General features: G+C 37.3%; 1 protein-coding gene and 1 pseudogene across 1 annotated transcript; both read left to right on the top strand.

Moving 5' to 3' along the window:
* The first annotated feature begins 2155 nt into the window (after positions 1 to 2155).
* Positions 2156 to 4281, top strand: LOC147508082 (uncharacterized). Its single transcript, XM_086596806.1, has 4 exons — positions 2156 to 2395; positions 2804 to 3203; positions 3808 to 3830; positions 4132 to 4281. The coding sequence occupies exons 1-4, from the start codon at positions 2156 to 2158 to the stop codon at positions 4279 to 4281; spliced, it is 813 nt and encodes a 270-aa protein (XP_086452932.1).
* A 5962-nt stretch (positions 4282 to 10243) lies between these two features.
* On the top strand, positions 10244 to 11029 carry LOC147508081 (protein FAR1-RELATED SEQUENCE 5 pseudogene; annotated as a pseudogene).
* Positions 11030 to 12877: the final 1848 nt, after the last annotated feature.

The raw sequence follows: 12877 nt of genomic DNA, 5'->3' as shown, positions 1-12877 counted from the left end.
AAATTTGATCATTAGTGCTGAACTTTTAGAAGATACATGTTTAGTTAAGATTATCACGATCATATCCTCGAGAAAGCAAGGGTTACTTTTCCCTCGTATACTCAGATAAATCTGGAACATTAAAATTACTCTTAGAAATATACACAGAAGTCTACGGTGGATTCAATAGTCCTAGAATTCTCTCTATTGAATTTCTCAAATTAATTTATTTCCTTCGTAGTAATTAGTTAATTTTAGTAGAAGTAAATTCCAAATTTCTATAAAACAACATTGTCGAATTAGGTTAGGTAATATTTTAGCACTCGTTTGTCCGAAGTAGCAATCCCCGTGGGATCGAATTCGCTTTACGCAACTATTTTCAACGATAGGCCGTAAACTGCGGTTTTAATTAGGGTTAGATTAGTCTATTAATTTAGACTGACTAATTTTCTATCAGTGTGTCATGCTTGTGTTGTTAGAATTGGAGATCAAGAACTATTAGTAGATCTGATTCTCCTTGATATGCATGATTTGATGTTTTGTTTGGAATGGATTGGTTAGCTTCTTACCATGCAATAGTAGATTGTTATAAGAAGAAGGTTACTTTCCGTCTTCTTGGGGAACCGTGAAAAATAAATATCCGTTACCTTGCATTGATGACTTGTTTGATCAGCTAAGAGGTGCTAAATTTTTTACTAAGTTTGACTTGAGATCCGGATATTTTCAGCTAAGGGTTCGGGAGGGAGACATATAGAAAACAACTTTTCATATTCGGTATGGGCACTATGAATTTTTAGTGATGCCACTTGGCTTGACGAATGCACCAGCAACATTTATGGACCATGATTAATAGAGTGTTCAAGCCTTATCTAGATCAATTTGTAGTGGTCTTTGTGGATGATATTTTCATTTACTCTAAAACTGAGGAAGACCATGAATGACATCTAAGAATAGTATTGCAAATTCTTAGAGAACATAAGTTGTATGCGAAGGACGCAAAATGTGAATTTTGGATGTCCGAAGTGAAATTCTTAGGCCACGTTGTATCTGAAGATGGCGTGTCTGTCAACCCATCTAAGATAGAAGCAATAAAGAATTGGGAGAGGCCTAAGAATATTAATGCAATTGAAATTTGAAGCTCTTTGGGGCTTGCAAGATATTATAGGCGATTTGTAGAATGGTTCTCTAAACTTGCCACACCAGTGACACAGTTAACAAAGAAGGATGTGAAGTTTGAATGGAACGAAGAATGTGAATTTTTTTTTGAAGAATTGAAACGTCGGTTAACTACAGCTCCTATTCTTATTGTTCCAGTTAGTGGAATGGGTTATATCATTTATTGTGACGCTTCACTTAATGGTTTGGGTTGTGTGTTAAGGCAAGAAGATAAGGTGGTGGCTTATGCGTCGAGACAACTAAAAATCCAGGACTTGGAGCTAGCAGCTGTTGTTTTTGCTTTGAAGATATGGAGGCATTATTTGTATGGAGAAAATTTTGAGGTTTACTCTGATAATAAGAGTCTCAAATATATTTTCACTCAAAAGTACTTGAATTTGAGACAAAGGCGGTGGAATGAATATATAAAAGATTATGATTTCACACTACGTACAATATCATCCTGGGAAGGCTAACAAAGTTGCGGATGCATTGAGCAGAAAATCTTATGGGAACCTAGCACAATTAGCTATACATCGGTGGAAGCTAATACGTGCTCTTGATGATTATGACTTGGTGGTACAGAGAAAGGAAACTCCTGTGACTTTGTATAGTGTTGTTGTTCAACCAACAATAATATAAAGGATTAATGAAGCCCAGAAACATGATTAGAAGTTGCTAGAAATTTGTGCTAAAGTGACAAATGGTGAAATAATCGAAGATTGGACAGTCGGTACAGACAATGGCTTGAGGTTTCGAGGCATATTATTTGTCCCTATGAATGAAAAACTTAAAGGAGAGGTATTAGTAGAAGCACACAGGTCAAGGTATACGGTACATCCAGGTGGCACAAAAATGTATCGTGATTTGAGAAATCAGTTTTGGTGGTCAGGCATGAAGCGGGACATAGCGGAATGTGTCTAAGTGTCTCATATGTCAACAAGTGAAGGCGGAGCATCAAAAACCAGCAGGACAATTACAGCCATTGCCAGTAGCTGAACGGAAGTGGGAACACATTACCATGGACTTTGTTACTGGTTTACCGAAGACGAGGCTTGGCCATGATTCAGTTTGGGTAAATGTCGATCGTTTGACAAAATCAACACATTTCCTTCCCATTAGAAAATCTCATACAGTGGTTGAGTTGAGTAAACTCTATGCAGGGGAGATAATAAGCTTACATGGTGTTCCAGTCTCAATTGTATCGGATAGGGTTCAAAATTCACTTCTCGCTTTTGGAAGAGTTTACAAGACGCTCTTGGTACTGAATTGTATTTTAGTATCGCCTATCATCCTCAAAATGATGGGCAATCAGAACGAGTTATCCAAATTTTGGAAGATATGTTACGGGCATGCATTCTAGATTTCAAAGGTGATTGGGAGAAACATTTGCCTCTTACTGAATTTGCTTATAATAATAGCTACCAATCTAGTATTGGTATGACACGTATCATTTGAAGCTTTATATGGCAGGCCATGTAGGTCACCTATATGTTGGGCAGAAGTAGGAGAGTGTAGTTTGCTTGGACCAGAAATTGTACAGGAAACTACTGACAAGATCCATTTGATTCGGGAAAGATTACGAATAGCTCAAAGTCGTCAGAAGAGCTATGATGACAACCATAGAAGGCCATTAGAATTTCAAGTTGGAGATCATGTCTTTCTGCAGGTATCACCTCGCAAGGGTCTCATGAGATTTGGCAAGAAGGGAAAGTTATTCCCAAGGTTCATTGGGCCATTTGAGATTCTTCAGCAAGTTGGTGAGGTTGTTTATCGTCTGGCCTTGCCCCGACAACTTTCTAATGTACACAATGTGTTTCATGTATCGATGCTTCGGGAATATGAGCCAGATCCTACGCATATTTTGGATTGGCAGGACTTGTCTGTTAAGGAGGATGTGTCGTGTGTGGAACAACCTGTTCGGATTCTTGACACCAAGGAACACGTGTTGCGGACCAAAACCATTAAGATGGTTAAGATATTATGGCAGCACCATGGTGTTCAGGAAGCTACATGGGAGCTAGAGTCGGAGATTCAATCTAAATACCCGTTTCTTTTCGCAAGTCAAGGTAAAAATTTTGGGGCGAAATTTCCTTTAAGGAGGGTAGTATGTAATACCTTGAACTAACCATATTCTTCTATTAGTATTAGCATTAGTCATTTCTAAAAACTAATTATTTCATTATATATGGGTTGTATTTTACTGCTTGTGTTTATTTGATGAGAAACCAAAATGGCAAAGACTTGCTTGTTTGAGGTGAACATGTGGTCAGGAACTAAGTTAGTAAACTATGACTTGGTGTAAGGGTATTATAAGTTTAAATTTTGAAGTCTCCTACGTTACTAAGACTCTTAGTCCTGAGAATAGTTCAACTCTTTGACAACACTTCACTCACGTGTCACCCACTAAGGTTTTCCTCATTTTCTTATAACACGTGCATACAGGGTGTTAGTTAGAGAAAATATAGGAGATAATCAATTAATGGTGAGTAAGGGTTTTGGTTGATATTGATCTGACTTAAAAATATATAGATGCTAGAAAAGTATTTCTAGTGTTGACGCATAATACACAAGGATTGTTTGTGGAAGATTTCACTGGAAGGGCTAGTTCATTTGCTCAAGTTGTCAGTACTACATATAAGCACTCTTGAAATCATCTTTCTGGTTTTGTAGTATCTATTGCTAGTATTGCCAAGGTGAGTTCTACACCTTTCCTACTTTCAATTACTTAGAAAGAATGTTATTTCTATCACTTCTATATATGTTCAAAGAATTATTTGGAATTGTAGTACTGCTGACTTTATAATACAATTTCATTGTCATACCGGAAATACGATTTTCGACTTCTAAGAGAATATTTTTATAACTATGATTAATTTTCCATATTTTAATACATTCACAAGGATGCATGGAATTTATGCAAAGTTGTTGTTTAACAAAATGTGTGAATGTGGCTTTGAATTTCCTTTGGAAATTCATGGGTAAATGTTTTATTAGTTCTTGATATGTGACCTGGAATTGAGTTTATACTTGGAACTTAAGAAGGGTGTTGATATCCCTAGGGTGAAAGACCCAAAAGGAACACTGGATCCACGTGTTATTGACGTTAGTGCACACATCAAGGAATGCTTGGTTGAGCAGATGTGAAAGTTGACCCAATAGTAACGTGTTTGTCGAGCGGTTAAGTCGACATGTTCACATTTTTAGAATAAGGATTTCATATAATTAAGTGGATGGTCTCTGCATATTATATGTTTTAAGAAAATTAGCACTTTCAATGTATTGTTATCCTTTCAATCCAAGTGTTTATTTTGTAGTGATTCATTGGGCTTCTTGGAAGCTCACCCCCTTTTTCTCCCTTTTATTTTTCAGATTAGTACACTTTCACGTTACGCTCATGGGATTCGTGGATAGCGGGAATTCAAAGTTGGATTTAGTAGGAATAGTAGTAGGTTTCTCTATTGATTTCATTCATATTTGGTTGTAAAACTAAACTTTATTTATTTTGAGTTTATTTGGGTTGTAATATCGATGTTTTGGGAATTTAAGTTATGTTGAACCGTCATTATTTGAATTATGATATTTGGATTAAATAATTAGACTTAGAGAATATTATTTGTGAAATGTCATGTCTTTTTATTTTATGGATAGTGCATCTTGGGTCTTAAATGATATATTTTAAGATCCGGTGTCACACCCCGAATTTCGACAGAATTCGGAAAAACATTATTTGTTCCCGACTCTTCGATTTCCGAGGTGTGACGCACTCTCCACTCCCAAAAACCCATAAACAGTTAAAATATGCGGATAATAAAAACCAATAAAAATTTTAACTTAAACAAAAGTCTTCTTCATGACAAAGATTCACAAATAAGATTAGGTTACAACTCTCCTTTCAATAACTCTTTAATAAAATTTACAAATGAAAATACAAAAACATTGTCTAGACTGAAATTCTATATCACCTCAAGGAAAACAAAACAAATCCTCGAGATCTGCAACGCTTAACGAAACCACAAGCAAAGAACCACTCTTCTTCAACACTAAACCCAATCAAAACTTATCAACTATATTCATTGAATGAACACACCCGATAAGCAAACATGCAAATCGGGTCAGCATTATAAAAATACTGGTGTGAGTAGCTCTAAAATACAACATATAATTATACATATATATACACAAATCCATACGACAGTTAGTTTCTCCATCGAGGCGCCTTAACTTTCAACGACTAATACAACATCCTCAAGTTCAATAACTAAGGCAGGTAGTTCCTCCACTGAGGCGCCTTAACTTTCAACAACTAATACAACATACCATACGCATAATAAAAAGGCATTTAGTTCCTCCACGAGGCGCTTTAGGTTCTAACTAAACTATAACCAGCCAAGCATATACAATCCTCTATCTAAAGATACATCATTAACCAACACATTACCATAATTATATTATTTAATGCTTTCTTTGCGTGTCCCTAAAATCACGTCGTATCTATGTCTTACCTAGTTTCCCTGGCTACCACAATCGCTACCCAACGCCGAACATGTACATCCACATGCCTCCCCTTACATAATGAACCACTCCGTGGCGTAACCACCACCAAATGGGATGCCGCGACACCGTAAATCCTCACACGGAAGCCAAATATATGTAAATCGCCACTATTTGGCATAAAATATTAGCGATCTCGTTCTATATTGCGAACGGAATAATCAAGCCACTATTCGGCTACGCCAGGAGGGCCATTCAGCTTTACTGAAACGCCAGGAGGGCCAATCACATTACTTACGCCCGAAGGCCATTCAAATTAACTCAAACGCGGAAGGGCCAATCACATTACTTACGCCGAAGGCCATTCGGATTAATCAAACGCCGGGAAGGCCAATCATTACTTACTTCCCGGGCGCTTATTGGATTAACTCAAACGCCCGTAAGGCCAATCACATGAGTTGTGGTAGCTAGGTTCTAGGATTTTCGATTCGTAGTTTATTCAAGTGTCATACATTAATGACTCATAATAAAATTCCACTATATCACGTGCAGGTCAATTACCTTATTGCACTAAGCCACAATATTTAGACATATCTCAATTATTTCACATAACCACTTTTATTATTTCACGTGCCAATATATTATTGTACTATGCCACAATCCCGTGGGAAATATTCACAAATACTATACTACCTCATAGTAGCATCTCACATATATAATAATGGAGCGTTTATATAAATCTATGTCTCCAAAACTATTGCATTCAACATATATATCCCACATATTACATAGTTCACAATATCCACGTCAAATCTTAATTAGATAAATGACAACCAAATTTATATAATGTTCGACAATATTTTATTATTATATTTGTCCATATTCTTAAATATATGAAAAACTGGAAAAAGTCAACAGTCAAAGGTCAAAGGTCAAAGTCAACGGTCAACACGTCATGGTCAAAGTCAACACATCATGGTCAAAGTCAACCCATCATGGTCAATGGTCAAAGTCAACACATCATGGTCAAAGTCAACACATCATGGTCAAAGTCAAAGTCAACCCATCATGGTCAAAGTCAACGTCAACCCATCATGGTCAAAGTCAAAGGCAACCCATCATGGTTAAAGTCAACGGTCAATGGTCAATGGTCAAAGTCAAAGTCAACACATCATGGTCAAAATCAACACATCATGGTCAAAGTCAAAGTTAACCCATCATGGTCAAAGTCATCACATCATGGTCAAAGTCAAAATCAACATGTCATGGTCGAAGTCAAACTGTCATTGTCAAAGTCAAACTGTCGTTTCCATGTTCGACAGGTTCAGGGTCATAGCCATAGTTCATGGCTAAAGTCAAAGTGTATGGCTCATGGCTAAGGTAATGGTTCGGACCCAACTGGCCAAGCCCAAACCTTAGAACCCGAAAGTCTAAAACCAACTCATTTATTCCACCTGACCCAATTGGGATCTATATTAAGTCCTATGGGTCGCCCCAACAATATTAGAAACCGCCCAAAAGTTAAGTGGTTCGGTCCAAAATTGAACTGAAACCCCCCCAAAACTTTAGATTAAACTGGTCCATAAATTAAACAAAACAAATAGAAAAGGGCCCAAACAAAACCAAAAAGAACTGGCCCAAAACTTAACATAAAAACCGGCCCAAACTAAAATAGATTTTTGGGCCCAACCAAGCAATTAAACATTTCGGCCCAACAATCACCTAAGGCCCAAGAGATGAACAGTGTCATCTTCTCCAACAACCACCACCAAAACCGGCCACCACCAATTCCGATCGACCACCCATTTTGACCAATCGGTTTCGATCCCCATACCAACCCATACAACTTTAATGAAAACGAAAACCACAAATATTAGTAAATCAAAACTCTTCTCAACCTAGATCTACAATTTTCGGCCACCATTAATGGTCACCCAAGCTTCAACCGCACCTCTGTCAAGCCCCCACTCAACCCTCACACTTCCCCAATAACAACTAAGCTTAAATCAAACTGAGTTCAACCCACATAAGGCAGACGACGCCATAAAACTGTTTCCACCTTCGACAGCCTCCACAAAATTCAAACCCGACCTCACCCAATCATCACATCAACAATCCACATTCAATACAATATACCCAACACTACATAACAATAGGAGTTTAAAACCCACACAAAACAAAGAGTTAAAACTATGCTGGACGACTTTTGTGAGGCTGACTGTGAGGCTGACGCCATTAACGCCCATCAGCTTCGACAGTGAAATGTCAAGTTTCCGAGTCTCAACAGAGTTTAATCTAATGATACCACACTACGCCGAAAATAACCAGAGAATGAAAATAACCAGAGAATGAACAGTAACAATGGACGGAAATATTTGACCAACAAAAATGTCTGTATACCCGTAAAACTAAAATATATGTTCCATGAAAAAAATAACAACATAACTACTCACATTAATGAACAGTTCGACGAAATTCCTCCGAGTCCGAGTCATCGCGCTCCAACGCTCCAGCAAACGGGTTTTTAGCTCTGCCTCTATTTTTAATATTTTTTATTCTTCCAGAACCCTATTCTCTAGAACAATGTGTTTATATACTTGGGTCTAAAACCCAAGCCCAACACAGACTCGGGCCCAGAAATCAGGCCCGCGTATCCCAAATCCAATCCAGCCAATTTTTAAATAAATAATTTAATTAATTAATAAATAAATAAATACGTCTTTTAAATACGGGTGTTACATCCGGGGTGTTACAAATTGGTATAAGAGCAAAGGCTTTAGATGCTTTTAGGGATTGGATAGTTTATGGAGTTTGGTGCCAAATATTTTAGTGAATCTCGTGTAAAAGTGAAAATGAATTTTGTCTTGAGGAATTTAATGAGTTATGTCAATCTAGTTTATGGGAGCGTTAATGGGTGCGTTTCTTTTTTGTCTTATAGGAATATGGTGAGAGACTGTAGTCGTGTTGACTATACTTCCTTAGCGATAGGTTGAGGACGTGGACGTGAACGTGTTCGAGCCATGGGGTCTATTTCTAACCAGGCCATGGGTTAGAACCAAGGTGATGACTTTGCTACTATGATGCACACAATATGTGGCATGGCTAAGAATTTGCAACAACAACAGACTACTATTGTTCAGCAACAAGCACAACTAGTGCAACAGGCTCAAGCCTTCGTTCAACAGCCAAAAAATCAAAGACAGGAAGCTGAGGAAGAGAAACAGATGAACACACTTTCCAAGTTTAGGCGGTTAAACCCTCCTTTCGAAAATAGTTCTTGTGTGGGTTGAACTTTATGATCTTCCCTATCATTTTTTTTAACCTAGTTATGTTGATTCCAATTGCTTCGATGGTTGGTAAGTATCTCAGTATTGACCAACCCACGTTAACATTGTCTCATCTTCATGTAGCAAGATTTTGTGTGGAAGTAGATCTTTCAAAAGAGTTAACATCTACTTGTCACACCCTAAATTTTGGCGAAATCAGATAACAATATTTTTTGGGGCTGGTTAAACGAACTCCATCTATTGTGACTCCAATCTAACGCCAAATCCTGATCGTCCAATTGTGAACTATCCAACGCATGGATCTGTTCAAAATATTAAGGTAATTATAAGCAGGGGTATTTTCGTCTTTCCAAACTTCCTTTTAGGCAACTAGAAAAAAAACTCACACAACCACTTCGCCTTCCCAACTCCAGAATGTGCCTCTTCTCTGGAGCAAAAGAAGGAGGAGCACTAACTCCATCTTCTTAATACGATGCCAACGTCTGCTCCACCATCTCTTACTCATTTTCTTCGTCGCCACCAAGTCTTCATTCCCCCAAAAGTTCGTGCTTTACTTATAACTAAGAAATACCAAATCAGAGGTGAGTTTTTCTTAAAGCTTTTTGTACAACTAGACTAGATTAGTGGCATCGGAAATTAGAATCCCTAAGGAAGTTGTAGAGCTGCAATCAAATTGGTTCTATGTTTCATACCATAAAAAAAAAAAACTATTTTGCTGGTTCACAATGCAACCACGTTTTCCCGCCTAAAAATTTATTTTCATGTTGATTTTTTTTTATTAGGTTTTCAATTTAATTTTTCTAAATGCACTCAAGCGTGCTTAATTGAATTACATATTACATTTATATTTCGTTGTCCGACATTTTTTATTGCAGCTGAATTTTATTAATTTGTATTTTTTTTATATTTTTCATTATTGATTTGTTCATAATGGACGAGGAAGTGGAGGTCACAGACTTCTCTCCTGGTGAAGAAGTGGAGGAAATGATCTTGTATAATGATGGAGTAGTTCCCAACAATGAATTTCCTTCTTTATCCGTTGAAACTCCAAATGAAATGTTAGAGAAATTGGTTGTACCAAAAGTGGGGATGAGTTATCAAAGTCTAGAGAAAGCAAAATCATATTATTTGGAGTATGGTAAACAAAATGGTTTCTCAGCTTGTGTTCGTAGTACCCAAAAAGATCCAAAGACCGTAATGATGATGAGGTGATAGTTTGTGATATGGTTTGTACCCGAGAAGGAAAGCGTGACAGGGTATAAGACAACTCGGAGAGTAAAGTGAAAAGAATAAGCACTTCAACAATTAGATGTGAATGCAAAGCACGAATGAGAGTAGTCAAGCAAGATGATAAGTCATGGATGGTGAAATATTTTGATGATACCCACAGCCACAAGATGGTCACTCCTAACAAGAGGTTGAAATTGAGAACAGTGAAAACTATGCCTAAAGCGGCTAAGATTTTGGTAGAGAGGTTTGATGATCTAAACTTACCCATAGGAAGAATTCCTGCACTTCTTGGTGGAGAGGCGATGGGGTATAGTGGCAGAGATTGTTACAATCACTTGAACTCCAAATGGAAGAAGTACAAAATACCGAAGGAAAATGATGCAAGTACAGCTTATGTATATTTTCAAAAAAAGAAAGTAGAAAAACCCCAATTTTTTTATGCCATAGAGTATGATACCACGGGTAAGGGGGTGAATTTTTTTTGGGTGGATGGGCGATCACGTGCTCAGTACCAACATTTTGGAGATGTTGTTTGTTTCGATACCACCTACAGGAAAAATCAATATGAGATGCCTTTTGGGCCCTTCACTGGAATTAATAACCATCTTCAATCTATTCAATTTGGTTGTGCTTTGCTTCTTGATGAGACAGAAGAAAGTTTTTTGTGGTTGTTCAAGACGTGGCTTGGGGCTATGGGTGGGCGTCACCCGATTTCTATAATCACGGATCAAGATAGAGCTATGACAGCAGCTGTTGCCAAAGTATTTCCTAATACACGACATCGGTTTTGTCTTTGGCACATCACAAGCAAATTTCCCGAGTATTTGGGACATGTATATGCGAAGAGCACCACGTTTGAAGATAAAATGCAGCGGTGTCTTTGAAGGACTTATAGTGTAAGTGAATTTGAAATGTTGTGGCAAGAGATGTTGCAGAAGAATGACTTGGTGGAAAATAAGTGGCTACAAACAATGTATGCAATTCGAGCAAAATGGGTTCCAGTATATCACTTAAACACTTTTTATGTAGGAATAAATACCACGGGGCGCAGCGAATCTATGAATTCTTTTTACAAAGAATACTTTACAGTTGACACTAATCTCCAGAAATTTGTTTACCAGAATGAGAGGTGTTTGCGAAGAATTGCACAAAGAGAAAGAGAAGAAAACTATGAAACTGAACATAAAGACCGCATTGTGGGAAGGCAGGAATATCTACTAAAGAATGCATCAAAAGTGTTCACAAGAAGTGTGTATAGTTTAAAGAAGAATGGTTTAAAGCCCAAGACTACAAACTTCTAACTGAAAAACCTGATATCAACTTCAAGTCTTACACCATGACGTCGAGAAAGTATAAAGGCCAGAGAGTTTGGAATGTTAACTTTAATCGAGAAACTAATATGGGCACATGTGAATGCAAGTTTTTTGAATTCATGGGGATTCCTTGCCAACATCTTTTGAAGTTGCTTATCCACTACGACTTTGATGAAATATCGAAACACTTTATTTTGAGAAGATGGATGAAAGGAGCAAACTGTTATAGAGTCTTGGATGGGAGTGCAATAGTGAGTAGTGCACAAGAATCAGAGGTGTTAAGACATACACACGGTTTCTTTGTGGCCAATCAAGTAGTTTATGAAGCAGCGAGAGATAATGAGAAGTTTAAAATGTTCATTGATGCCATGACCACACTGATTGAAAGTTATGTTATGCTCGATGCAACAAAAAGGTGCAAGTGCCTTCACCAATTGAAGATAATGAAGAACAAGAGCCTCCGATTGATGTCTCCCAATTATTGCTTTTAAACCCAAATATTTCACAAAGAAAAGGGAGGAAGAAAGATACAGGTCGGTAGACATAAAAAGCCAATCGAAATCTCTCAGGAGAAAGGTTTGAGGACATGTGGACAATGCAATCAGAAAACAACCCATGACAAAAGGAATTGTCCACGGATTCCATATAAGTAAAACAAATGTTTAACTGAAGCTATAGAACAAAGTAAGAACCTTTCTTTCTTTCATTTTTTTTTTAAGTTCCTTTTGTCATCACTATTATTTAATATGTGCTTAATAGCAGGTGGTGGAGCTTTGAATTGAGATGGTGTCACTATGTCGACAAACTTTTGGAGCAGATTTCTTAGGAGTGACTTTGTGGTAGTAGATTTTGGTGGCAGATTTCTAGAAGAATGACATTGGTGAATAAATTTTGATAGCAAGTTGTCTTAGGTATTTTGTATTAGGCAGTTTGCTTAGATATTTTTTTGGGTACCAATTTGTAACTGAGGATTGCGACAATCGTAATTTTGAGAAGTCAATGTGGTCTCGTACATTTAGTTCAATAGATGAATTTAGCAGCTTTGTTTTGTTTAGTAGTAGCTCTATTATTTTCTTCAGTATTGATAGGGAGTTCAATAGCATTGTTTTGTGTAAGGCATGTTGTTTATGCTGATAAATGAGAATATCCTCATCACCAAGCATTTTTCCAGGTTGCTCGGGTGTTTAACGCATTCTCTAGGCCACATTATCAGTCATAAGATTACCAATTGCAACACGGCGACGCTAGCAACTATATTCCAGCACAAACATTCCCACACGTTACTAGTTCTTGGACAGAAAATTTAAATCGTTCCAACACCGATCTTATTAAATTTTTGTTACTAATTAAAGGATCTTAGTGGATTTGAACCACCATCATCTTTGGATGTCTCCAAAGTGCTCAACCATTTGAGCTAAA

Source organism: Coptis chinensis, chromosome 3, assembly GCF_015680905.1.
Source record: "Coptis chinensis isolate HL-2020 chromosome 3, ASM1568090v1, whole genome shotgun sequence".
NCBI classification, from domain to species: Eukaryota; Viridiplantae; Streptophyta; class Magnoliopsida; order Ranunculales; family Ranunculaceae; genus Coptis; species Coptis chinensis.
Note: the sequence above shows the minus strand (reverse complement) of the source record. Positions and strands in the feature narration are given on the sequence as shown.

What these genes read in the sequence shown, in the direction of transcription:
- LOC147508082 (XM_086596806.1), top strand. Translation starts at nt 2,156, where the DNA reads ATGGACTTTGTTACTGGTTTACCGAAGACGAGGCTTGGCCATGATTCA. An exon ending in GTTTCTTTTCGCAAGTCAAG is followed by an intron (nt 3,204 to 3,807) that starts GTAAAAATTTTG and finishes CTGGTTTTGTAG; the next exon opens with TATCTATTGCTAGTATTGCC. An exon ending in CTATTGCTAGTATTGCCAAG is followed by an intron (nt 3,831 to 4,131) that starts GTGAGTTCTACA and finishes ATGTTTTATTAG; the next exon opens with TTCTTGATATGTGACCTGGA.